The 26,015-nt window shown below is 39.5% G+C and overlaps 1 protein-coding gene across 1 annotated transcript; it reads left to right on the top strand.

Annotated features, from left to right (window-relative positions):
• Positions 1-25,954, top strand: LOC132988251 (transcriptional regulator ATRX-like). The gene is made up of 35 exons (XM_061055525.1): positions 1-148; positions 821-927; positions 1,013-1,068; positions 2,394-2,422; positions 3,512-3,633; positions 3,966-4,082; positions 4,788-4,897; positions 6,103-6,170; positions 6,287-8,058; positions 9,423-9,483; positions 14,807-14,958; positions 15,156-15,323; positions 15,409-15,508; positions 16,396-16,486; positions 16,612-16,797; positions 17,308-17,446; positions 17,758-17,867; positions 18,042-18,185; positions 18,289-18,463; positions 18,563-18,700; positions 19,059-19,234; positions 19,320-19,437; positions 19,872-20,002; positions 20,091-20,146; positions 20,650-20,702; positions 20,782-20,938; positions 21,017-21,108; positions 21,195-21,297; positions 21,400-21,577; positions 23,301-23,495; positions 23,582-23,725; positions 24,358-24,429; positions 24,505-24,600; positions 25,541-25,669; positions 25,755-25,954. The coding sequence occupies exons 1-35, from the start codon at positions 129-131 to the stop codon at positions 25,836-25,838; spliced, it is 5,649 nt and encodes a 1,882-aa protein (XP_060911508.1). The 5' UTR covers positions 1-128; the 3' UTR covers positions 25,839-25,954.
• Positions 25,955-26,015: the final 61 nt, after the last annotated feature.

The raw sequence follows: 26,015 nt of genomic DNA, 5'->3' as shown, positions 1-26,015 counted from the left end.
TTCTACAGCGCTGTTTCGAGCTTGTGTTGGGGTGCGAGACGAAATTTGAGGCGTCATGTTTCTACCTGAATAAATTCATGAGAGACTGAGAACTTCGACGATTTCGGTTGTTCGCCTGCTAGACGATAATGTCAGCGACGATGCTCAGGTATAAATTGCGCTCTGAAATTCTGTTGTTCACTAGAAACCATGAAGAAGAGCTAGCTTAGCAAGTGGCTAGCCGTGTGAGCTAACAGTTAACTAAATCGAAATGTGTAACGACAACTCTAATTGTGTCAGATACATTTATTATAAGCGTGTGTTACACAGCCAACACAGCAGGAAACATGACTTACCATAGGTGATGATAGCAGCTATTGTTTGGGTGATGTTGCGATTTTTTTTTCTCATTATGCTCTGAGAAAAAAAAAAACTCGATGAAAATATTAAACTTTAAATTAAATTTCGAGCATACAGTTGAAATTAAATACATTTAATTTGACATTATCAAAATAGTTTTTTGTACTTTAGTCTCAACCTTTACATCCCCATTCATTAAAAAGGAAAATAATCAGAGATTTCGAGAGTTGTAATAGTTGTTATATTAATTAAATTGTAAATTTATTATTTGAAAAAGTAAATGTCATTTGACTGTTTGAGGGTCTGTAAGATGTATAACACATCATTATGAGATGCATTAGTAGTTCTCCTCTTCAAATGTCACTGAAACAAAGTATGTGAAGCAAAAGTCTAAAAACTGATTTGATTAAACAACTCTTAACTACCTTTTTTGTAAAGTTTTCATAAACATGATTTTTTTTTCTTTTTTGCTTGACTCTAGCACCACGACCAGCAAGCTGAATGTGTTGGTCAACAAACTGCACGAATACTTGGCCCAATCCCCTGTTGACGGCACCAATGGCACTCCAAACTCACAGGATGTTGATGGTACAGTTGTTCAATGATTACAGTGGTGGAAAGATTATAATGATCATGCTTTACAATTCTATTTAACTTATCCTCTCTTAAACAGGTTTGCCAAACAAGAGCTGTTTTATGGGAAACCCAATAAGTCAAACGGAGACAGAGGTAAGTGAACATCCCTGATGTTTGGATCAGTTTTAATTTTCGAACGCTAACAAATTAACACCGACCAAGTGCCAAATTGTGGGTAGTTTTTCTGTTTTTTTGGGGGAGGGATTTAAGAGGGCTATCCACCCAAATAGTCATGTATAAAACCTTAATGAGTTTTAAGTGCGTTAAGTGTAGCTGCAGCTTCTCTCCTGCTCCTCTGCTGTCTGTGTGTCTGGGGTGCACTGATGCACACCAACATGTATTATGGTTGGACTTCAACAATCAGTAACGTAAAGATAGTAACATCTCTCGTGTTGCACGGAGCCCCCGAAGGCTCAGATAAATTTTTATTGTGGTTGTGAATTCGTACCCACAGTTTGTTTGTCTATGCTTACAGATTTGCAATGGACACTGTTTCTTGAACTGTGCACTTGGATTTGCAAACTGTGAGCAGGGTTTCATAAATTCTGCACATGGATTTGCATTGGAAATCGGTGCACTCAATGAGGTCTTTATGTTGACAACTATTTCTGTGCAGCATATCAGCGCACACGTTCAGTGCATCCAATGCAAGGTGCAAATGTGTCTATCATTTAAACTGTCCTAACTTCTCTTCAAACAAAAACAAGACATTTGTATTGAATGTTATTTTTTATTATTATTATTATTGTGTTTTTATGCATTACTTAATGTGTTTTATGGCTGTCTAGTTTTTTGTTATGCTTGTTATCGTAAGTTGGACAGAGTTGTGTGTTTTCTCTGCACTTTTACCCTAGACAAATTTCCCCCTGGGGACAATAAAGTTGATCTAATCTAATAATGTTGCGCAGAAAAAGGCACAAATTGGTACATAAGAATTGACAAGAATGCAGTTAAAAATGTATGGTGCTTAAAATTGTATTTATATTTTTTCATCTACCAATCAGCTTGGCTGTCAAAATCTTAATTATAGGGCCTGGGCACTAATGTCCCACACAACATTTTCACAACTGGATCCCTAAAATAAGGTTCCATTCAGACAGAAATCCACTAAAACAGAGATTCTGCTGAATCAAAGTTTAAAAAAAAAAAAATTTGGAAAGTGGTAGTCTTTGTTTAATTTCTACACAACTAGTTCCCCCTTCTATTTAAAAAAAATGTTTTGTAGTAAGCTAAAATGTTTAATGGAAATTCAAAAATGTTACTTACAACGCTTATCTGTAAAAAAAAAAAAAAAATGTGCATGAAGAAAACATAACCTACAGGACATGCATCCCACAATAGACTTTACTGTGAAGTATTTAACACCAATAGTGAAACTGCTAATGAAGGCTTAACTAATAAACTGCCTTGACTTTTAGGCAGGAATGGACACCAGAATATCGAGGAGGTGAGTTGGCCTTTCATTCTTTCCCCAAACCTAGAAAAGGCTCTGTTGCAATAAACTTGCCAGTGTTTTCTTGTTCATTGCTGAAAGTACTTATGTGTAATATTTTTTGTAGCTATGATGCATCCCATAGTGATCAAACCAAAGGAAAACAGGATTATTATGCACTGCATATAAGGGCGCACTCACGCTAGGCAATCAGTACCATGCCTAAGCACGCTTCTCTCTAAAGGCCAGTTTGTTTGACTAGTGTGAGTGCTCAAGCACGGTACACTTCCTTGGCCCTGGCCAATTGGAAGAGGTGTGCTTCGGCATGGCATAGTTCATGCACGAGCACAAGCACGGGTACACAGCTTGGACAGCCTTCATCAGTGTTTCCCCTACCATTATATTGGGGGGGGCGCCCCCCCCCCTGAAGGTCAAGTTAAAAAAATATTTATATATATATTATTATTATTATTTTTTTTTAAGATTTAAGATTTATTTTTGGGCTTTTTGTGCCTTTTATTGAAGAGATAGGATAGTGGATAGAGTCGGAAATCAGGGAAAGAAGTCATTTAAGAATATCTTTCCGATAGAAAAGGACAGCTGTCATTAAAAGTAACACATGAACACCAAGATTCCTTCAAGTGTTTGTGTCGTCGTGTCGGCTTGTCCCCACCCCCCCAACGCTGTAAACCTAGGGGAAACACTGCTTCATTATCAAGAAATGTTTTCAAGTTTCAAGTCTGTATCTGTTCTCCGATGTGCAGAGGCGTACTCGACAGCGCGTCCCTTTTATTTATTTTTTGGTGTACGCTTGTCTTGTAAACAAAGTGTGCTTCATAATTATGTAATGCCATACGAGTGTTGTATTACGATGTTATGTAAAAGAGGTAACCGTGCTCAGGCCTGGTTAGCCCTGGAGCAGTGGGAGGGCCGGCCAGCGGGGGAATGAGGAGGGGGGGACAATAGTGCTTATGGGACCACTTTGCATAGTGTGAGTGCGCCCTGATACTAAAACACTTTGGTTACTGTGTGCATCTTTTCTTGGTATTCCAAAGAAGCTGCCAACAAAAGCTCTGGGACTTAAAATATTTATGTTTATTACAGAAAACCAGCTGTTGTCATAAAGCACTCTGGACTGGATGAATCTGGGGACTCGGAGGCCAGTGAGGATGTGGAGTTGCCGGTCAACACAAATGGTCACCTTGATATCACTAGATTGCCCAAAGGTAAATCTTAATGTTGCCAAATGTGCGTCCCTTTAATACTCTTACACCTAGCCTATATGCCAATATGCAACAGTGAACTGTCCATTGTGTTATGTCACGGTCTAAATATGTGTTTCAGTGGATATATTGAGGTCACTTTGGTCAAGAACACTTGAAATTCACAAGTGCTGAATACAAGACTAAATCATCAGTCTGTATAATTTCTGTATTCTTTTTGTATACTCTAAGGGATTAGAGGTTGACAGAGCCTTAAACAACGTTATGATTGACAAACATATTTGGTGATGACAGAATAGCTTGATTTATTGGAACTATGTCTTTTTACATCACAGGCACTGTGCTGGTGAGGCCTGAAGCTGTTGAGAATGGAAGAGACGACTTCAGGGGTCCAGAGTTCCGCAGCCGCAAACCAGGTGTTCTGAGGAAAGAGTTTTCAAGAAGACGTGGAGGTCAGTTACTGCTAATGATACGACTGAACATTAATTCAAGATTACTCACAAAGCCATGTCCTAAAGGTAAGGGAATGTGACAGTGGTGACATGTATTAATTCAACAACTGAAACAACTTGGGATACAAGGCAAAGAGACATGAAGGCTTAATAGAATAGAATAGATCTTAATTGTCAAAGCAATAAAACAAAGATTTGTTAAGAAGCTCTTGTCAGTGGCAGGACAGATAAAAACACAGGAATTACAACTGTAATGACGACATTAAAAGCACGTCATAAGAACAATAGTAAAACGCACTATAGTCCAAAAAAACCCTCTAAAATAGAAAGTGTAAACAGTGAAAAGTTCAATAAACACTAGGGCATTTTCCGCATTTCAAAGAATTTCATAATTTAATGATTTTTTTTGTCAGTGCACATCTGATGGAGGACAGCCATAGAAGGCTTTTATGGGGAGTTCCACTGTCATGTGTTTTGTGTGTATAGAAAGTTCAGGGTTTTTTTTATGCTCTAGTCGCCTCTGCAGCATTCCCACTCCACACCGGCCTTGCCACATTTTGGTCCTAACCACTTGTACTGCTCATGGAGACCTGACCTGTAGAATATGTTGAATTTAGGTCTAGGCTGAACAATGTAGTCTCAAAGTGTTTAAGAAACCCCATTTATAACCTTTGTGTTGCTAATCCCAGTGGTGTTCTTTCTCAGGAAGTGAACACATGGAAATTGTCAGTTGCACTGCATGTGGCAGACAAGTGAACCACTTCCAGAAGGACTGCATCTATCGCCACCCAGTTCTTAAAGTACTCATTTGTAAGGTGAGTGTTATTGTAATCCTCCATATTCATAGGGTTGCTCAGAGGTATTTTAAAATGTCCCATGACCCCTGTCTTTATCAGCATGCAAATCTCTTCAAAAAGTAAAAAACCAGAAGACATTTGATGCATTCTGTTTTTAAATTATATAGCTTACATGAGATGACTTTCTTTAATGGCGGAGTCTACATACATTCTCTATGGAGCAGCTCATAATGTGGCATGATTCTGACATCACTACTCTCTTTTTCAGTTCTGTTAGCTGTGTGTGATTAAAGGGATACTTCACCCGTTGAAACATGAATCTGTAGATAGATAAATAGATGATAGATAGATACTTTATTGATCCCGAGGGAAATTCAAAGCATCCAGTAGCAGGTTACAAGACGTACATGACATGAAACATTTGTTACAAATTAAGCCTAAAAAAAAGCCGCAAAACCGATGCCCCCCTCCCATACATATATGTTAATCCGAAAAAAGATTTAAAGAATACCCCTAGATGAAACAAACTTAAACTGTGCAATTGAAAATAGATTTATACAAGAAATGTACGTAACCTGTGCAGGGATAAAAATTTGTAATTTAAAGCAAGAACCTATAAACACTTAAGGGAAAAAATCTGTAATTAGACCTGAATATAAAAAAATAAAAAAGTGTTGACCTTCTGAAGTTGTGTTGTTTATATATGTACAGCAATGTTTAAAAAAGCAGATAGTGCAGAGTTATCAAAAACAGACATTAAATAACAGGCAGTGCAAACATTAAATTAAAGGTGCTATTTAAGTAAATTGAGGTGATCATTAAAGTGTCCAACTAGAGGCTGACTCTTGGGACAGCTGTGCAGATGGGAAAAGGAAGATTTAGTCCAAGTGTGTGCTTTCCCCCTGCCATAACCGTGAGGTGTTGTACAGACGTATGGCGGGTATCAGCATCTGAGAATTTCTATTGTTGGTTTATATTCAAATAGATGAAAATACTGTGTCCAGTTTGTCAGTCAACAACTCAACTGTTTGAAAAAAAAACGATCAATTACATCTGTGTTATTTCAAATGCTCGAGTTTAAGAAATCCAAATTTGTTGAAAACTTTTCTGTGATTACGTTTCTTTTTTTTTTTTTAAATTGAAGATCATTTTAACTGTAAATAATTAATAGATCAAAGTTCAAACTATCTCTAACTCTATTGATTGTTTTTTTTTTTTTTCAGTCTTGCTATAAGTATTACTTAAGTGATGACATCAGTAGGGACGGGGATGGAATGGATGAGCAATGCAGGTAGGATTTGTCGTATTTAAAATGTAAAAACTAAAAAAAATAGACCTATTCATAACTTCCTTTATACTAAGCTCTTGTAAACCGCATTTATCACCTCTTAATTTTTCCTCAAATAGATGGTGTGCTGAAGGAGGAAACCTGATATGCTGCGACTACTGCAGCAATGCTTTTTGCAAGAAGTGCATTCTAAGGAATTTGGGAAGAAAGGAACTGTCGGGCATCTTGGAAAGTAAATGGTACTGCTATGTGTGCAGCCCGGAGCCGCTCTTTGACCTAGTGGTAGCCTGTGACAACGTCCTGGAGAACATGGAGAGTCTTTTGCATCAGCACCGCAAGAAGAGCCGAGTAGGCCAGGAAAAATCTGGAATTTACGCCATGTTGCCAGGCTTGTCCCGAAAGCTTCCTCTTGATAAATGGGATCACACTGGTATGGACGGAAATGTTGTGTTCAATTACAACACACTGCAGATATCGAAGGAGATAACCAAAAAAGCCAAACATTTAGTTGACTCAACAAACATATTAAACCGCATATTTGTCAATTTTATTAATTCTGTTACAAAGAGCAAACAAACACCAGGAGTTCGCAGTCTATATCTAAACTCTTTTTTGTCAGTTTATAAAGGTTTGCGAAAATCCCTCACAGCTCTCGAGGAAAGCCTTAAGGAGGAGTTCAGTGACTTGAATCTTGTTAGCTGTTGGGACAAGTTCCTCAGTGAGCAGTGCAATAGCCAACCTGTACCAGAAGCAGAGCTGGACGTCTCTGATAAAAGATGCTTGGGTATCTTGCAGAAATTGGCAGGTGAACATTTAGACGATGATGACTCTGACTCTAAGGGCTTCACAGATGGACTAACCACCCATAACTGTCCTGGGGAAGACTTGCATGAAGCCCAACAGAGGCCACAAAAAATTGGTGGGAATACCTCTGAAAGTGGGGTCAACATGACTAAAACACTTGTAGTGAAACTAACACCTGTACCTATGGAGCAAGAGCAATCCAATGACAACCCAGAGATGAACAAGGGCAGCTGCATGACGGATAAGAAGTCAGAGGAAAAGGATGCTTCAGAGGATGAAGAGACAGGTGTTGTAGGGGCTACAGCTGACAGCAAAGTTAGCAATGACAACTCCAGTGCATCTCCACACCAAGAGGAGGAACACGGCAATAGAAGATCTCCTCGTGTGAAGACAACACCTTTGCGTAGACAAAGTGATGTCAAGGTAAAACAGTCTCTTTCTGCTGCTGATAGTGACAGTGACTCTGACCCTGAGCAAACCTCCAGCACAGTTCCAGCCAAAAACCCAGAAAAACAAAGTCTAAGCAGAGAAAGAGACGACTCGGACTCAGACGAAGTCCCTGCAGCCCTGCTTGAGCGAGCGGCCATATCACAGAGTTCTGATGATGCTCAGAGTGATGAGGATGGAAAAGCGTCAACTAAGGTGGCCAAGAAATGTCTCTTTTGGCTCACTAAGAACACTCCGCTCTCACCTGAGAAAATGCGCCGCAAACGCAAGATGCTGGACCGGGGTTCCCCCGAGCCTGATTCACCTGACCGAAGAGTAAAATCTCGAAGGGAAAGTGGGACTGATTCCTCGAGTGATGATCAAGGCACACACAAGGAGGTAAAGCACTTGAATACCCTGAGGCCAATAGGGAAGCCTCACCTGGCCAAACGAGAGGACAAAGGGGTGGCTAGAAAGCAGAGCAGGTTACAGGCTTCAAAGTCAAAGTCTTCAACTCCTCAGGAAGCAATGGATTCGTCTTCCTCATCCAGTGAAGATGATCAAGATGACGACTCGGAGAGTGACGGGAGCAATCAGAAGATGAAGCCCATCACTGAAGATGTGCCCTCAATGGGAGCAGCAGCGTTCCATCAGTCTTCAGGTGAGTTTCTCATCCTATGAGACTGCAAAATATTATTGAGTATTTCAGTTAAAACATACAGTACATTTGTCACTTCCTGAATAGTTCTATCGATTGCCTGATTATAACTGGAAAACTAAATTTACTAGACTTTGATAGCTGTTACTAACCATTATCCTTAATAATGCTAGGTCGCTGCAACCCCATATTCTCCCGTGACTAAATTTTGAGAACTCTAGCTGTCAACATTGCTCATCAGTTTGTGCTCCTTTTACTACATATAGTATTCAGTAAATTCTGCCAGACATCAATCATGCCCAACTCTTCATTGAGTATTAAGCAGGAGCCGCTGCGCTTAAGAAAGGATCAGTTGTGTGGAAGTGTGTGTCCTACATAACAACTAAGCATCAACAAATCTGAGTAAATAGTTTACAAAGAGGAGGGTGATCACGGCATAAGGAGGATCTATTATTAGCATGTCCGCAGACCAAATACAGGCCAAATGTTGGCTGTGGAAGATTTTTTTTAGATCACTTGCTAATATGGTAGTTCTTCTATTAATGTAACAATTTAAAAATCCATTCTAACGTTAGAAAAGTCATAGAGCATTAGTAGGGTTAGTGTAAACTCTTTTTTCTAGTACCAGCTGCTTTTTTCAATTGTTCCCAATGAGAACAAAGTGTTTGCGGTAGCAGACGGCCAGACAAAGAAAAAGCGTTCAGCGTCTTATCCCAAGCGCTCAGCCTCTTGTGTGGCAGCCCAGAGCGCTTTGAAATAAAAAATCTCCCAACTTTTAAGAAAGGCTCCGTTGATGTCACCAGCGATCTTTTCAAAATAAATGATATTTTCCGTATTTTTGTCTTCTACGGATCCAGTTGTGTGCCCACATCCTCCTTGCTCTGTGTCTAGACAAAGTAGGAAGGAAAGCATCCTCTGTTGGATGCTCATAGTAAAGGGGAAAAAATTATCTCAATTATTGAGATTAAGTGTTTAAGAGACTGTTGTCATAGACAACACGCACGGGCAGCGCTTTTATTTCCACCGCACAAGTGTATTGTACTAGCACACAGCCAGCGATTTTCTTTTCCCCGAAAAAAACGCTAGATAAACAGGCTTGATATGTTTCTACCATGAGGTACTGCTGAGTCAGTGTTTAGAATCTCATAAAATTTACATTTCATTGTTAAAAAAAAAGTGACTCTGTGACTAAGCATTTTGTGTATATCTAATGGGATATAAAATTCCAGGTAGCTTCTCTTGGTGGTATATCAATATAATGCCGCTTGTAGTTCCCTGTTATCTGGTCTTTGATAATGGACTCTGCTGAAGCAACATAACTTCCTTTACTGAAAAACTAACACTACTTTTTTATTTTGTTTTTGTAGGAGATGAGGAGCATTCTGAGCCCTCGTGGGCGGCAGAAGATGATGATGACCCAGAAAATAGGTATGGATCAAAAAGCCCAAATGTAGAGTTTGTAAAACAGCCTAAATGTGGAAAAAAAGCTGGGGCAATGAACCCTAACATCTCTGAAAAGTCTAGCAACACCGGGGTTATTCAGACTCAGTTACAGTCTATTCAGACAAGACCGAAGCGAAGCTGCAGTCGGGCCCCAGCAATCAAATACACGTTCTAAAGGTACACTGTGAAGCACAGGGCCAAAAAATAAAGCAGGGACTCTGAACCTAGCTTGGAATGGGCTACATACTGTGCCTATCTGTGTTTTATTTAGTGTATAAGTCAGCACGTCTGTAAATACCAGAGATACAGTTTAATCAAGATTTGTATTCTATTATCGCCTTGGCAAGCCCCAAACTGATATAACGGGAGACCTTGAAGTTGAGATTTCTGGCCTTTTAGAGGTCTGAGCAAACATTTGAAGAATGACTGAATTTATTTTGCTTTACGGCGCAACCCGTTCAGATGTTACACGTTGGTTTTCAGTGACAGTATTTCTACACTTTTTACTAAGGTTAAACTTTATTGTACTCCCACATGATCTGTACAAACAACAACATTACTTTGTGAAGTCATATTTACTTTTATTTTTACTGATACTGCAGTGTCAGCTATTTTATGTTTATTAATGGTTTGTCAGGCTGCAGAGTTGAGCATTTGTGATGTTGTTATGCTTTGCCTTCAAACCATCCTATTTTTGCATTTCATTCTTAATTTAAATCTACGGGGATCCAAATCTGGAAGTAACAACCTAGATTTCATAATGGCTAAAAGCTTTTTTAGTCGAAAGGCCTGTGACAGAGTACCTGACTCTGTGAGTGCATTTTATGCCATTCAGCATTACAAGGACACATTTCAATGATGTTACAGACTGTGTTAATACTGACCACAAAGTTTATTCAGCAATTCTTCTACCGCACATTTTAATGTCATAATATTTGACGTGTGAATAAATGGTAAATGGACTTGAGCTTATATTGCGCTTTTCTAGTCTTTTCCGAATACCCAAAGTGCTTTTACACTGCATGTCACACCTACACATTCACACCCTTTCACACACTGATGGTAGTGATCGCTATGTAGTATCATCCATCAGAAGTAACTAATCCCATTCGGGAGCAATTTGGGGTTTAGTGTCTTGCCCAAGGACACATCAGACATGTTACCCAGCTGGGGATCAAACCCTTGACCTTCCAGTTGAGTGGCGACGACTCTACCTACTGAGCAACAGCCGCCCCTTTATACAAATGGTCAAGTTATTTAGAAGCTTTTGTATATTTACTATGCTGTGGGGAAGATGAGAGAGGTGACATGTTTTTAAGGACTTGTCGTGTTTTTACTGGTGCATTTTGGAGACATGTCATTTTGTTTCCCCGTAGTACTGCTTTTAGAAAGATCCAAGGACACATTTTTCCATCACTCTACCACTTGCAGTACTCCATCTAACCATTCACATATTTCAACGTTTATCTACTGAGGTTTTGAGACACTTAACACTCCCAGGTCAGTAGAGGAGACTGAAAGGTTATCACTGCTCAGGGCCAGGTGCTGAGAAAAAGTCATGACTTTATCTGAAACAAAATGTTACAAAACATGCAATAAAACATGAGAGAAAATATACTTTGAAATCTGAAATTACTCTTAGTTTGTAGTACAAGAAAAAATGTGAATTGGCATTATGTTTTTTTTGACTCCAGTGTGTGGGCAGTGTGTGAGATGCCTGAGTTGTATTAGTGCAATTCTGGAAAGAATTGGTACCATCATGGACCCATCATCGTTATCCATTCTCATTTACAGACTTCAATGTCAGCCATGCCAGTGTTTTTGTATGTTTTACCCCACTTTCTTTACACAGAGAATACATTTTTGCTGACCATTTTCCAAAGCAGACTGTAGCTTTAAAAACAGTTTCATTGATTTTTACTGTATATACAAAATAAAGGTGCACCGATCGACCGGCTGTCGGCCGGAATTGGCCGATTTTTATCCTGTTTGGTCATGACCGGTGACCAGCTGGTCCTGTAAAGTATATCTATACCTAAAAAACATTGTGTGCCAGTCTCAGGTGTACACATAAGCTACATGTTTCATGTCATGTGCACATAATCACAGACACATAAGCTCATGTGTGGACGGCAGGCGCCCATCAGCAGAGGCTAAAAAGCATCGACCTACTGGACGATAAACAAAGACCATTAGAATTTTTTTCTGATGATCGAATAGCCTAATAAACAATGTTTTATTATGAACATAAAATTGCATTTTTTTCTAAATATTGGTTTTTGGACTTTTATGCATTTATTTGATAGAAGAGTAGATAGAGCAGGAAATCAGGGAGCGGGCAATGATGTAGGAATGGAGCCACAGAACTTAAACTCGGGGTGCCTGCTTAGACGACATAGGTTTTGCATAACCCAACCGCTAGGCCATCTGCGTCCCCAAAAATGTCATTTTAGATTTAAGAAAGGTTGCATAGAAGTTACGTTTTTGCTTTCAATAATGTTGCGTTCCATTTCACCCTGTAACCCCCAGTTCACACATACTCTGTGCGCACCGCGGTCCGTCAGCACCGCGCAATACGTTGTACTTAGCTGCCACTCTAGTCAATCATTGTGTTCACACAGGGTGTGCTGCGGTCCGTCTCCGGCGCGTGCCACCAACGGCACTGCGCTCTGCTCCGTTTCAAATACGCAGCGAGTCTATTTTCCCCGGAGTACGCTGCAGGCACGCGTCAAGCTGGACAGAGTATGACAGCCTGGACAGGAAGTCAGACAAGGAAACGCACAGAGCATTCGGTCAACTTCAAAATAAAACACAATATACGGACTCGCGACCGTATTTTTCATCACTTTATCAACATTACGTCTAAACAGGCACCGAATTAACAACAATGCATCCTCAGAAAGACAAAGCAACATGTTGTTTGCATGTTTTTCTCTTTATTCCCGCGGGATCTTGTAGTTCTCCTGTGATGTGTCATGGGTGCACTCCGCTGCCCTGACGTCGCAGAAACGGATCCAGTGTGAATGGGCGCGAGCCGTCCGACGGAGCAAAACTGTGGCGCTGACGCGGCGTGCACGGAGTATGTGTGAATTGTGGGTGAGTTGCCAGTCTGATACGTCATCTGGAACTGAAGTCGGAATTTTGACTCCGAAACTTGAAATAACTTCAGTAGCCCAAGCTTAACGCCAACGTGGCTGCTACATTCATCAAGCTCAGTCTTGTTTTAGTGTAATTTAATCGATCACACTGATGGTATTGTGAAAGTTCCATTCGCGGACATGTTGTCATGTGACTTCGGCCCTCAAACTATCACGTTGTGTGAGCTAACCAAACAAAGGTTCTCCTTGGAGGCGTTAATGTTGCTTATTCGACTTGTTGCAAACTCATCACTGGAATGTGGTCAACTAGAGTGTGACATGATGACATCATTCCCAGCTGTGACTTCAGAGTGCACCATGACATTTCCTGAAACAAAGAAAATATTAAAATTGACTAAAATCAGAATCGGCAGGTCAGACCTTGCAATCGGTGCATCTCGAACACAAACTGGTACTCCTGAACCCTGCTTGACATGTTAACCAGCTGTCACCTTTTGCTAAATTGAGGAAGAAAAGAACAATTTGAGTTAAAAGCCTTCCAGGTCAGTTTCATTCAACATATTTGAGAGGGTTGTATATCTGAGAATTGAGAGTGGGCCATGAAACAACATCCATCTTAGGCAAGAGGCACAGACTTCACTTTGTGCTTTTAATGACATCCATTTTTCTTTCTTATGTTTTTTCCAGGTCGGATTTTCTGACAGCACAGCAGTGATTGCAGTGCTGTTAGGCACCAATCGCTTAAATGTTGGATATTGTAGCCTACTATCGGCAACACATAGTTTTTGTTTTTATGACAAAAGTCTTTTTTATTTTGCTGTAAAAGTAGCACAACTTAAACTGTTGAAAAATGGTCAGCAAAAGTGTAATGTTTACTATGTTAGTGGTTAGTGGGCTAAAACATAAAGAGCATGTGATTACCAATGGCAGTTATGCCATGTAAATGTGTGGCATTATGTAGGTTTTTGTTTATTTGTTAGGATCCTCTTTAGCTGTACCCAGGAGCTCAGCTATTCTTCCTGGGGTCTACATGTATCTTCTTCAGTGCTTTTTCTCTTCATCTTCTTTGCATGGTCTAAATGTGTCAAAAGAGATTCAGAGCTCTGCCTGGTCCGTAGATGCTGCTGTGGCCTGGAATCACTGTAATGCAGCTTCTTTGTAAATACAATCTCATTGGATGTTGGATCAAACGTCAGTGAAAATGGCTGGTATCACATGTCCAGTGACCTGCATTGACCTCTATGAGCTCAGCTCAGGAGCGGCCCTGAGCGCACAATAGAGTTGTGAGACAGGGTTAATTTTGGGCAGACAATTGATCTGAGGACTCTATTCAAACCAGTTTGAGCTGTTTGACTCTCAGTTTTCATAAATCATAACAGGTCAAGCACTTTTTTGAAAATTCTCGTTTAGTAGAAGGTATTAAACACGGAAAGGTATTGAATCTTAATCCCACACCCCTTTTTTATATTTATTTTAAGCGCCCCATTTCTTTAGTTTTTATCCTTCCCGGGTGCATTAAGTGGTATAAAGAAACAGATTCTTTGTGTAAATACGTATCTAAAACTCAGTTCAGTGATGCTTTGTTTTGTCCCAGGTTTTCCTCCCTGTTACACAGAACATTGATTTGCTGGTACAGTACCAGAGGAGTGCTTTGCTCTTCAAATGCGAGCTGCCGTGTATAGTTGAGCTAGCGATCAATGATAGCTGTTCTTTTAAAAATCCACTTGCAACAAAAGAAGACAAAATGTGTGTCCAACTCAAGCAGACTTAACACGTTGTAAACACTTTAAGAAACTCTTAATTGTCTTTTTTCTGTGAAGAAAACCTGTTGTTGTAATAAATTCTTACTTTTGAAAACCCCTCTGTCTCTTTTTTTTGTACTTCTTCATCCGTTTATTTTTTGTAGATGTCTTCAAGTGTTCTGAATGTTTAATTTAATAAATACTAGTTGTCCCTACCTTTATCTAAGCACAAGATGTGTTTGACCAGAAATCAGTGACTCTATTAAATGTCTGTTCAGATTTACAGTACATTTATTTAAAGGCTAACAGCTGAAGCACTACTGGTCATTAAACACTTAATATGTTTTATATCAGTCAAACTGTTATGACACATTTGCCTTTGATCTATTGAAAAATATCCAGCTTAAGACACTAACTGATTATGAAATGAACCTCAGGTACCTTTTCCCTTTTTTCTACTTTTGAAAGAATCGCTAAGAAAATTCTGTTGGCCCAAATCAAAGCCAACTACTCCTCGGCTGATGAAATATCTACGGAGGAGGAAACACACGATGAGGAATCAGATTCAGACATCGACAAGGCAGTCAAAAAGGGGAGTGAAGATGGAAGTGATGCACATGGTAAGTCATTTATTGAAAGCACCAGCTTTAGATTTACTCTTGTGCATCTTTTTTTTTATAAGCACAAGTATTTTCAATTTCTAATCTTAATGAAGAGAGCCCACTTTAACATTTGTACATAAAAGCCATAATAAGTCAGCTGTAAGGTGACTTATGGAGTTAAAAGGGGAAATGATGAGACTAAACTTGTACTTCAGGGGAAGACTCTTCAGCGCCATCTGACACCGCGTCTGATCAGCAGAGCAACAGGCACCATCTCCTCCGTCACAAACTCAATTTTGATGAAGGGACATCAGGTGACAAGGCGGTGGCAGAAAGTGAAGAAGGAAAGCAGAACAAAAGAGACAAAAGCATCGACCTGAGCTGTAAGAACACCTCCGACATTAACAATAAATACCCAGATAGGGGGCACATGATCCGCCTTAATGTCTGCTTTTGATTTCTTTCAAGCCGAGACTGATATTGACGACGAGTCGGGGCCAGAAGAAGATGGGATGAGCGTGGAGCTGAGTCACTCCGAGGATGAAGCAGGTGGAGACAAACTGAAAAGGTAAACATTTTTTAGATGCCATTGATCAGGAAAGTGAGGAATACAAAGGAGAAATCCTGCCTTCATATTATCTCGTTATGCTCTTTTGTAAAGCGTCTCAAGATAACACTTATTATGAATTGGCGCTATTATAAAACAATGATTGATTGATTGATAACATCAAAACAAGGTAGTACTGTAACAAACAGTTCTGGTTTGATTTAACGTTTAACAACATGTATAAAGCGAATGAGATTAAGTAAAAGCACAATTACCACAGTGGAAGACTGAACCTTTGTCCACGTCACAGCATGTTCATCTCATGTCATCAGTGAATGTTCATGTCCATTAAGTGCTCCAGTGGCTCAGTGACAGTTAACCAACATACACCTCAGTGGGGCCCTGATGGTAAATCTACGAATGTATCAAATAGAAATGATTACTTCTTTTTCAATGTCACATTATTGTTGCAATACAGCAGAGCTTCTCAACCATTTGTTTTCAATAATGATCCATATTGGTTATATGTATTTGTGCAAAATATTTGAAGGAAATAGAAGAATTTATAAAGAGTACAATACAGCGCTGAGTGATGGTTGACTTATTCACTAAACAAGCTGTTTGTTTTGTGACAGACAAACCTCTAACGATCTGAGCTGGATTCAAGCAATTCAATTGAAACTGGCTTTGAGTAAACAACAACACATGAATATGAAATGCATTTTTTTATTCCTGAATGAAAATCATGACATTTCCTTTATACTACTTTGCTAAAAGTTGCCTTAAGCGAACCCATTTCTGTCGGTCACACTGTAAACTTTTATATTAATAGAGATACAATTGCTTTATTAACTTTACATAGGTTCATTTTCATTAATGAGTTTCGCTCTTTTTTTTTATGGCTCCAGACAATCCAGTAAAGATAAGGAGGCATCCAGCAGTCAAGACCAGTCGATCAAAGTGCCCTACATTTTGTTGTCAGACTCCAGCAGTGAAAAGGTAGCAGCTGATGTTATAACTTCTTTGTTTACCACTTATCTGTTTTTCCTTATTTATCATACCTCACTGTTGCTCTCAGACGAGGACTTTGTCATAACGGTCTTATTGCTTCTCTATGTGAGCAGAGTGATAAAGAGGATGCAGATGAGGATACGAGCGACGGTAAAGGAACCCCTAAAGGACGCAAAAAGATTCGCAAAATCATCGATGATGAGAACCTGCGTGCAGAGACCCAGGAGGCTCTCAGGGAGGAGGAGGAGAGGTGCCAACGACTGGCAGACAGGGAGATACAGCTGGAGGACATGAGAACGGTACTGCACACAAACAGAATCTAAACTGCACTGTGTTATAATGAATACATATTAAGGGAAGTATTGTTCACGAGATGCTTGTATCCTTTTTCTTATAACACTTACCGGTAATATACAGTATATATAGTAGCTCAGTCTGTAGGGACTTGGGTTGGGAACCGGAGGGTCGCTGATTCAAGTCCCGGTGCGGACCACCGGGACTTGGCACTGATCCCCCCCCCCCACACACACACACACACACACACACACACACACACACACACACACACACACACACACACACACACACACACACACACACACACATCATCAGCCCAGGAGCGCTCGCTGTGGGCAGCTCCGTTACTCTGACATCTCTCCATTAGTGCATGTCCATAGGATCCTGTTTGTGCATCTGTATATTTCAGCCTATGTGTGTGTTGCATGACTTAGAGTGTAAAAACAGAAATTAAATAAAAGTTCATCTTAAATCTTGATCATTAATGCTGACTGTCTGCTGTTGTTTTACAGATAATACCGGAGGAGCTGTCTCAAGTTGGGGGCCCCATCACCACTAAACTGGTCCTGGATCAGGACAAGGAGACCAAGGAGCCTCTTGTTCAGGTGCACAGGAACTTGGTGACGAGACTGAAGCCTCACCAGGTGGATGGTTAGTGTGCACTTTTTTCTACAAATTGTCTGACATGGACACCAATTTACTGTAACGCACTTCACAGACATGTAACAGCAAGAAATAATTCAGCTCTTATTTACCTGAGTTACACATTTGTTGTCTGTAAGCACTTTTACAATGTTCATTGAAAGCCTTAGATTATTTGAATAAATATATTATTTTAATGATTGATCCACAAAACAACACGTTTTCTCAGATCTTGGCTGCACAGAGTCGAATTCTTGTTTCTGGTTAGAAATAATTTTTATCTTTTAATATTATATTTATTTATTTGTTTCTTCCAACAGGTGTTCAGTTCATCTGGGACAGTTGCTGTGAGTCTGTGAATAAGGCCAACTCTACCCCTGGGTCAGGCTGTGTTCTGGCACACTGTATGGGCCTGGGGAAAACTCTGCAGGTGAAGACATGCACAGACCTGCACCCCTTGCCTTGACTAATGATAAACAATATTTAAGACACTTTAAATATTTATTTTTGCACAAAATAACCAATCATCCCTTACCTTAATCTATGCTTTATTTTGTGTTTTTTTTTTATTTTCTTACATATTCATACTTGTGTTACTTCTTAGGTTGTGACCTTCCTGCACACAGTGCTGCTGTCAGAGAACCTCAAATTCAGAACTGCTCTGGTCGTGTGTCCACTTAATACCATCCTCAACTGGGTGAACGAGTTCAAGAAATGGCAGGACAACATGGGGCAGGATAGAGTCAAGGTTTGAAAAGCAGTTCAAATCTTTATAAGCAAAAATGGGCATTACTGCATATTTTACTTCATGACATAATCTTTTCCTTAATATCACACCTATCTCACTTCAGGTAACAGAATTGGCTACAATAAAACCTCAAGAACGAATCTCCGCTCTGCGGAGGTGGCAGAGGGACGGAGGAGTCATGATCATGGGCTACCAGATGTATCGCATCTTGTCATTAGCTCAGAAGATCAGCAACGAGAATGTAAAGAAGGAGTTTAAAAGCATACTGGTGGATCCAGGTACAGTATATAACTTATAAACTCCATTATGTTGTTGAAGTGTGACCTGGTTCAGCTTTAGACTGCCCCCCCCCCCCCCCCATGTGTTTTTTTTTACAGGTCCAGACTTTGTTGTTTGTGATGAGGGCCACATCCTGCGCAATGAAGCTTCAGATATTTCCAAAGCTTTGAATGCAATCAAGACTCGACGAAGAGTGGTGCTAACTGGCACACCGCTACAGAACAACCTGATTGAGTGTAAGTCTGCATCACAATAACATTTTAAATAACACCACAAGGTCACATTATTACACATATTACTTTTACTGAATGAATATCATCTGTTATTTTTGCAACACACTGAGCTCATTTTTCATTTCACTGCATATCTTTCTATTTCTCTGGCTATGGCCTGAAGTGTTGGTTCCCTTTAAAGGGGCTGTTGACAGATCTATTTGTTTTCTACCTCGAGCTAAACGACATATGTAATACATTTCCCGGTAAATAAAACCACAAAAACATTGTATTGATAATCGGTTGGTTGGCAACAAGGCTTTGTGAATTACGCCACTTACTGAGATCTGAGTAAGTGATACACTTTATGTTCTTCCCACAGACCACTGCATGGTGAATTTCATCAAGAAGAATCTTCTGGGCTCTCTGGGAGAGTTCAGAAACCGATTTATCAACCCCATACAGAACGGCCAGTGTGCTGACTCCACACCTAAAGACGTCCGAGTCATGAAGAAACGTGCTCATGTCCTTCATGCTATGTTGGACAGATGTGTGCAGGTAAAAAGCTAACTTTGTATACATGCTCAAAATGGTTTGGTTTTATAGCCCAGATCTTACAAACATGTTTGTTTGTTTTTTTTAGAGAAGAGATTACTCAGAGTTGACTCAGTTTCTACCTCCTAAACACGAGTACGTGCTGGCAGTGAGGATTTCCCCACTTCAGTATCGACTGTACCGCTTCTACCTTGATCACATCTCTGGTAAGAATCTCTGGTAGTATTTTTGATTTAAGAACTGTAGAACTTGATTGTCCGTCATTACAGGAGTGGAGGAATTTGAATGTTTACAAGATGGTACATTTTTAAATTCAAACAAATTTAAGTTTATTAGGATCTTCCATTTGCAGACTTGTCATTTTAGTCACTGAAACCGACATTTGTTTTGGTAGAGACGATTGACTGGTTCAATCTTACATTAAAGTGTCATGGTATTACCTTTTTATTGTGACTTATAGGTAATCTCCCCTTCTGCCCCACCATGTTGTAATTCATTGATGAACACGTGTTGAATTCTTCAGACAATGTCAGTTGTTTTTAATTTGATCAATGATCCATCAAGATAAGCCTGGCTAGGCGCTCAGATTGAATTGTGTTTGAGAAGGTGAGGATACAAGTAAAGGTTTCTTTTTTTCCAGGTGTTGGTCCATTGACTAACGGAGCAAAGGTGAAGGCCGGAGCAAACCTGTTCAAGGACTTCCATGTGTTCAGCAGGATCTGGAATCACCCGTGGTGCCTTGAGCTCAGCAACATCAGCAAAGAAAACAAGGTACAAACAACCCAGCTTGAACAGGTTGTTATGGCATGTTGGTAGTGTTCCATCACTTGAAGTGTATTTTACTGAGCTTTGATTACAGAGTCTGTTGGGAAAGAAGAATAAAGTTGAAGCTGCAAGAAATGCTGCAGCTCAGAGGTAAGACATGTATAATCTCTCTCTACCATTACAAATACATTTCACTTCATTTGGTTTTTATGAAAGCTTTTTGCACATCTTGAGCTATAATATACATGAGGAAGCTGTGTTAGTTTGATAAATCAGAATGCTCCAAAGCACATTGGCATACAAGAGTTTTATTTCATCTAATTCGAGAATAACGTGTGATATATATATATGAGCATTGCACAAAAAGTCAGGAAATTTGTGTTTGGTAGATTATTTCTTTGTTGTAACGATGCTTCTTGGCAATAAATCTTATACCGTTGGAAATACCATACTGTTTATTTCCCTTTTAAATGGTGCCACATTTTCTAAGGAACATGCATTTGTGGGATGAGCAGCAGAGCTGAGTAAACTTGCCACGTCTTTTCTGCCAGTGCCAAAAGTTTTTCATGGACTCAACACACATACTAAGAAGAGTGTGAGTGCTTTCTGATGCTATTTTTATGCTTGTTATGCTCTTTTTTTGCCTGATGTAGTGGTGTGAACCAAAATGGAGGGAGTGTGACCAACGGAGCTCCAACAGTGGAAGGTATTAATGCATTAATAATTCTTAATAACACTGTAGCATGCACACTAATACAGTTTGGCCTGTGCTGTCCTCTGTCTAGGAGAGAAATCAAACATCGGCTCGATATCTCAGAGTCTACCTATGAGCTGGTTCAAAAGTCTGCTGTCAGAACAGGATGCCAAAATCAAGGAGCACTCTGGGAAAATGTTGCTCTTGTTTGAGATCCTCAGAATGGCTGAAGATCTAGAGGACAAAGTGTAAGTTAATACTGTTACCTGATGCAAGTTGAACTTTATTTGAAGAAGCTGGCGATTGATTATCCTATTCTTCTTCAGGCTTGTGTTCAGTCAGTCCTTGACTTCATTGAGCCTGATAGAGGATTTCCTCGGGGCCTCTCACCGGGCAAGATACCCTTCATCTTCTAAAGGTATTTTATGGATGATTAGCATATAACTGATGTCTCCCTTATGGTACTTAACCTTTGATGATGATTCTTCTTTGTTATCACAGAAGGCAGTTGGATCAAGAACATTGATTACTATCGTCTTGATGGTTCCACCTCTGCTACATTAAGGAAGAAATGGACGGATCAGTTCAATAATACTGCCAATGTCCGGTATGAATGAACTGACTCATCTTCAGATTTTATGCTTATAATGTCGGGGGGAGGGGGGACTTATTATGATGAAGTTTAATTTTGGATCGTGTTTCTTTCTAGTGGCCGATTGTTTCTGATCTCAACAAAAGCAGGCTCACTCGGTATCAACCTGGTGGCTGCTAACAGGGTCATCATATTTGATGCCTCATGGAATCCCTCCTATGACATACAGAGCATATACAGGGTGTACCGCTTTGGTCAGCTCAAACAAGTCTTCATCTACCGCTTCCTGGCTCAGGTAGGCATCTCTTCCTGGAACATATTTTGTATATGTGTTTATGTTTTTTTTATGTAAGCATTAACTATGAAGTTTGTGTTTTTTTGTGTCTCTTGTGCATTTGTTTTGAGTTTTCATATTTGAAAGGAATTGTGCATCTCTAATTGAATTTCACTTTAAATGCTGGAGCGTGTGTCATCATTGGCACACACACTTGGCACTGCTCTCAAGTGTGAGTGATACTCTAAATCATTGTTACATAAACATTCTATTATTAAGGACGTGTTCAAAAGTTTCTAGTGCACAGACTGCACGGTGCAGGACAAACAAATGTATTTCTATTGTTTTGAGATTTTGTTATATGAAAGTACAACATGTATATTGAATCCAGCTTTAAACTGTCCACATATACATAAATAGTTTGTGTTCTGCCACAGAGATGTCTTAGGAATTAGTGGATAGTTTTGTACTTTTGTGGTCACTTTAAAATATTCTCACCTAACTATCGTTTGGAGTGATGCTATGCTGCTCCTCACAGCTCAAAGACATGTGACACCCGAGGTTAGGGTTACTGAAACGCTCAAAACTCTAGGAACTTTTCAGAAACATATGGGAATTCTTGTCTGAAATTTTCATGAACATTAATCAGAATTTTGTGAAACCTGTTCTTTTGTGAATTTAGTCTGAAATTATTAGAAACCTTAATCTGAAAATTTTGGAAACTTCTGTCATTTTCAATGAGAATTTTGAGGAATTTTTCGAAACCAATCATCAATGATTTGGGGAATTTTTTTGGGAAACTTTGGACATGAGAAATTCTTCAAAACTTTGGTCTGAAATTTGTGAGTGAGAAGCAGGATTATGAATAGGATGCAATCTGTGGCAGCGGGCCAATGGAGACTTTGCAGAACAGGGCTGATTTGGTCACAGGAGTAATGGATAAGTAGGCGCTCAGAGTTCTTGATAAACTGATGTTTATTGAGGACTTGCCAATGACCTATTGTAAAGAATGCTGTCGCAGTAATCAAGTCTGGATGTAATGAAAGCATTGATCAGTGTTTCAGTAGCGGAGAAGGCGAGTTATGGACGTATTCATATACATTTGAAAGTTCGACCCTAAACAGATCTATCAGGGATGCACTGATGCATCGGTTCAACATTGGTATACTCATAGTATACATCAGTATATCGGCCATGTTGACAGACATCAGCTTATCGGCAAATGAACCAATGTCAGTAGCTGTTCTTTGTTTGTTGTGCCAAATCAATGTAATGCTGGCATCAAGTAAACCTAAATGTGGAATCAGAGAAGAGGTTTGTTATTGGGCAGATGAAGTCACCTGTTGAACAAACTCTGAATTGTTCTCATTGTCAAAACATGGGAGAAAATGGTGGCCAAAAGAAGTCAACAAACATTGGAATCTGCAATCGGCTTAATTGTTATTTCAAACATCGGTATGGGCCCTGATTCTCCCAATCGCTGCATCTCTAAGATCTACCTATTGATATTTTACAATGCAATGTAGTGTAAAGAGGCAATATAAACTCATATACACTGTTCAATCAGATCCAAATTCCCCATGTTTCATTACAGTCATGTGTGGACAAATATGTCCTCTGTGCAGAAGATATAGCACCACCTGTGGTGCCGACACACCCTGCACCTGTGACACACACTGACGAGCACAAAGATACACAGGTCCATTCAAAGCTGCTTAAATATTGCTGTTATCCCCTGCTCCAGGGCACCATGGAGGAGAAGATCTATGATCGTCAGGTGACAAAGCAGTCTCTGTCCAATCGAGTGTTGGATCATCAGCAGAATGAGAGGCACTTCACCCTTTCTGAACTTACTGAACTTTACACATTTGAGCCAGATCTACTGGATGACCCAAACTCGAAGAAAAACTCGAAAAGAACAAGCTCAGTGTCACCAAAGGTAACCATTTGTATTTTCAGGTTTGTGCTTTGATGCCTCAGCACATAGATGCTATGATTGAATGGCTATTTGTTTCTGTTTCCCAGGATAAAGTCCTGGAGCAGCTATTACAAACATGTAAGACCCAGATAGTAACTTACCACGAGCACGAATCTCTGCTGGACCATAAACAAGAGGAAGAGCTCAGTGAGGCAGAACGCAAAGCTGCCTGGGCCGAGTATGAGGCTGAGGTAAAAAGTTGAACACCTTAATGCATCAATTATTACAAGCACAACTCCATCTAGTGAAATAACATCTAGAATTCCTGCAAAGTGTTGAATGTTCTGTAGTGCTGCAGGAATGAAATTTGCATATATTCCCAATATTAAAAATAATAATATTCAAATGCTTAATTGCCTTTTGAATATGTAATTTGGTTATAAATAACATGGATAAGGAGTGACTCAATTCACGTGACGATGTTAAATGTTCAGTTTTACAAAAGTGACAGAGAGGGAAATAGAAATGGGGTGTCGGTGTAAAAACGACGAGCCGCGTCGCGCTGTTTGGGCCATATTCAAAATACTATGGGAAATGCAAACATCCAAGTGAACGTTACTCTGTGCCAAAGCATCATGATAAAGAAAATGACATGCAGTATGGGCACAAGGGTTGTTGTAGTATGTTGTAGTTGCCATTAGTTGAGTATAGGATAATTAGTAGCCTCCTCAATTTTAACATAATTTCTTTTAATATATTTGAATATTAAAAATTATAAAGCATACATATTTGAATGGTATTAAAGAGGATTATCTGCAGCTCTAACAGTACGTTAATATGTATTAACCAAACGTTAATGTGTGCCTTTATGTTTCTTCCTCAGTCAAACACTGCCAACCTTCCTGTCACCTCAAGCAAGGAAAACTTGGAAATGATGACCAACGAACAGCTTGTGGTAATAATAAATATCATTTTATGAGACTTTTTTAAAATGTTTTATACGGTACATAACATAAAAATGTGTCGGCAGGAACTACTGAACAAGAGCAGAGCAAACGTGTCGATGTCCTTCCTGTCACTGCAGAGGATGACGTCTCAAACTATTGACCACTACATATTACAAGTGGTGAGTAACCTGAAGGTCTCATAGTAACAATGTGGTGTTATTAACACACACACACACATATATATATATATATATATATATGTATAAGGAATGCCAACATCTTATAAAAGGACATTAACAGTATGATTTTAATTTGTTGTTATGCATCTAGGGAGTTGATTGCTGAGAAGTGTTTTAAGTTTACACAGTTGAAGCTGCAGACAAAGATTCTTTACTATTCAGAGTTTTATAACTTCTTTTTTTCAATGAAATAACCTTTGTTTCAGAAATAGTGGCGTGGCAGCAAGCAGCATAAGTAGAGTGAAGTAGAACTTAGTTTTTTAGCATTAATATTTATCAAACAGATCTCCAGCTTTTCCTTTGAGCAGCAGTGCTTTTAATCCACATTTGAACTACTCCAATAGCAGCACAAAAAGGTTTCCACAACAATAATCATTACACATATTTTGGGTAATCGTCTGGCATCAACTCCTAACTGAGGGTTCATACTGGAAATTTACGTCATATGCCTTACCATTCAACTGTTTCAGTATTATAGAAAAAATCAAACTAATATTTGTCCACCTCAAACTTCTTAGTTCTGCTTTTCTTAAAGAACTTGATATCGACTTTTAATAGTTGAATGGTGCTTCTGGTAGTTAGTTGGCTGCAAAGTAATGGATAAAATAAACTACAAAAAACAACAGACAACTAAAGTTACTTTGAGGGACAAGCTATAATAACATTCAGTATGGTCATGAAGCACTTTTAATCTAATACAGCAGTGGATATAAGAGGTACCAGTAGAACTGACAATGATGATCCTCTCCTGGTGTATTTTGTCATACAGTGAAATAGATAATGAATCAGTGCAGTATGACTAAAGCCCTTTGCTGTTGGGTAAGTTTTTCAGAATTGTCTTTGTCCATCATGTATTTGTAAAATTGACTTTATGTCACAGCGGCAACAGAATCCTCAGCTGCCTGAGGCCTTGATCCAAAGCAAAGCTCAAACTTGGAAAGTGTGTGACGAGAAGGAGCAGCAACGCAGGCAAGCCTTTTATCGAGAGGTCCTTTCACAGCAACAAACAGTAAGTCACTTAAGTTAGTCGGAGTGTGTTTATGTATGAACATGTGTGACAAATCACAAATCTCATTGATCACATCCCTCCACAGCTCACACTCAGCATTCAGGCCATCCTGAACAGCCGAAGACAACAAGTGATGCAGTCGACCGTGAACACAGAGAACCAGCAATGACACACTCGAACAAGAAAATCATTATTTAGCGGGAGAAGAGAGCCCAGAATTGTGGCCTTACGTCAACACTTCTCCACCCGAGGAATGTATGTATGTAACACTGAGCAGCTAAGTTATTAAATCATGACAGCAGCATACTAACAGATGTTATTGGACTATATTTCTAGTACTTCATTA

Source organism: Labrus mixtus, chromosome 14 (assembly GCF_963584025.1).
Source record: "Labrus mixtus chromosome 14, fLabMix1.1, whole genome shotgun sequence".
NCBI classification, from domain to species: domain Eukaryota; kingdom Metazoa; phylum Chordata; class Actinopteri; order Labriformes; family Labridae; genus Labrus; species Labrus mixtus.
This window is presented reverse-complemented; position numbering and strand designations above follow the sequence as displayed.

Coding starts and splice junctions, on each gene's coding strand:
- LOC132988251 (XM_061055525.1), top strand. CDS start 129: ATGTCAGCGACGATGCTCAG. Junction 19,438..19,871: donor CTACCTTGATCACATCTCTG/GTAAGAATCTCT, acceptor CTTTTTTTCCAG/GTGTTGGTCCATTGACTAAC. Junction 21,578..23,300: donor TCTACCGCTTCCTGGCTCAG/GTAGGCATCTCT, acceptor CCCCTGCTCCAG/GGCACCATGGAGGAGAAGAT.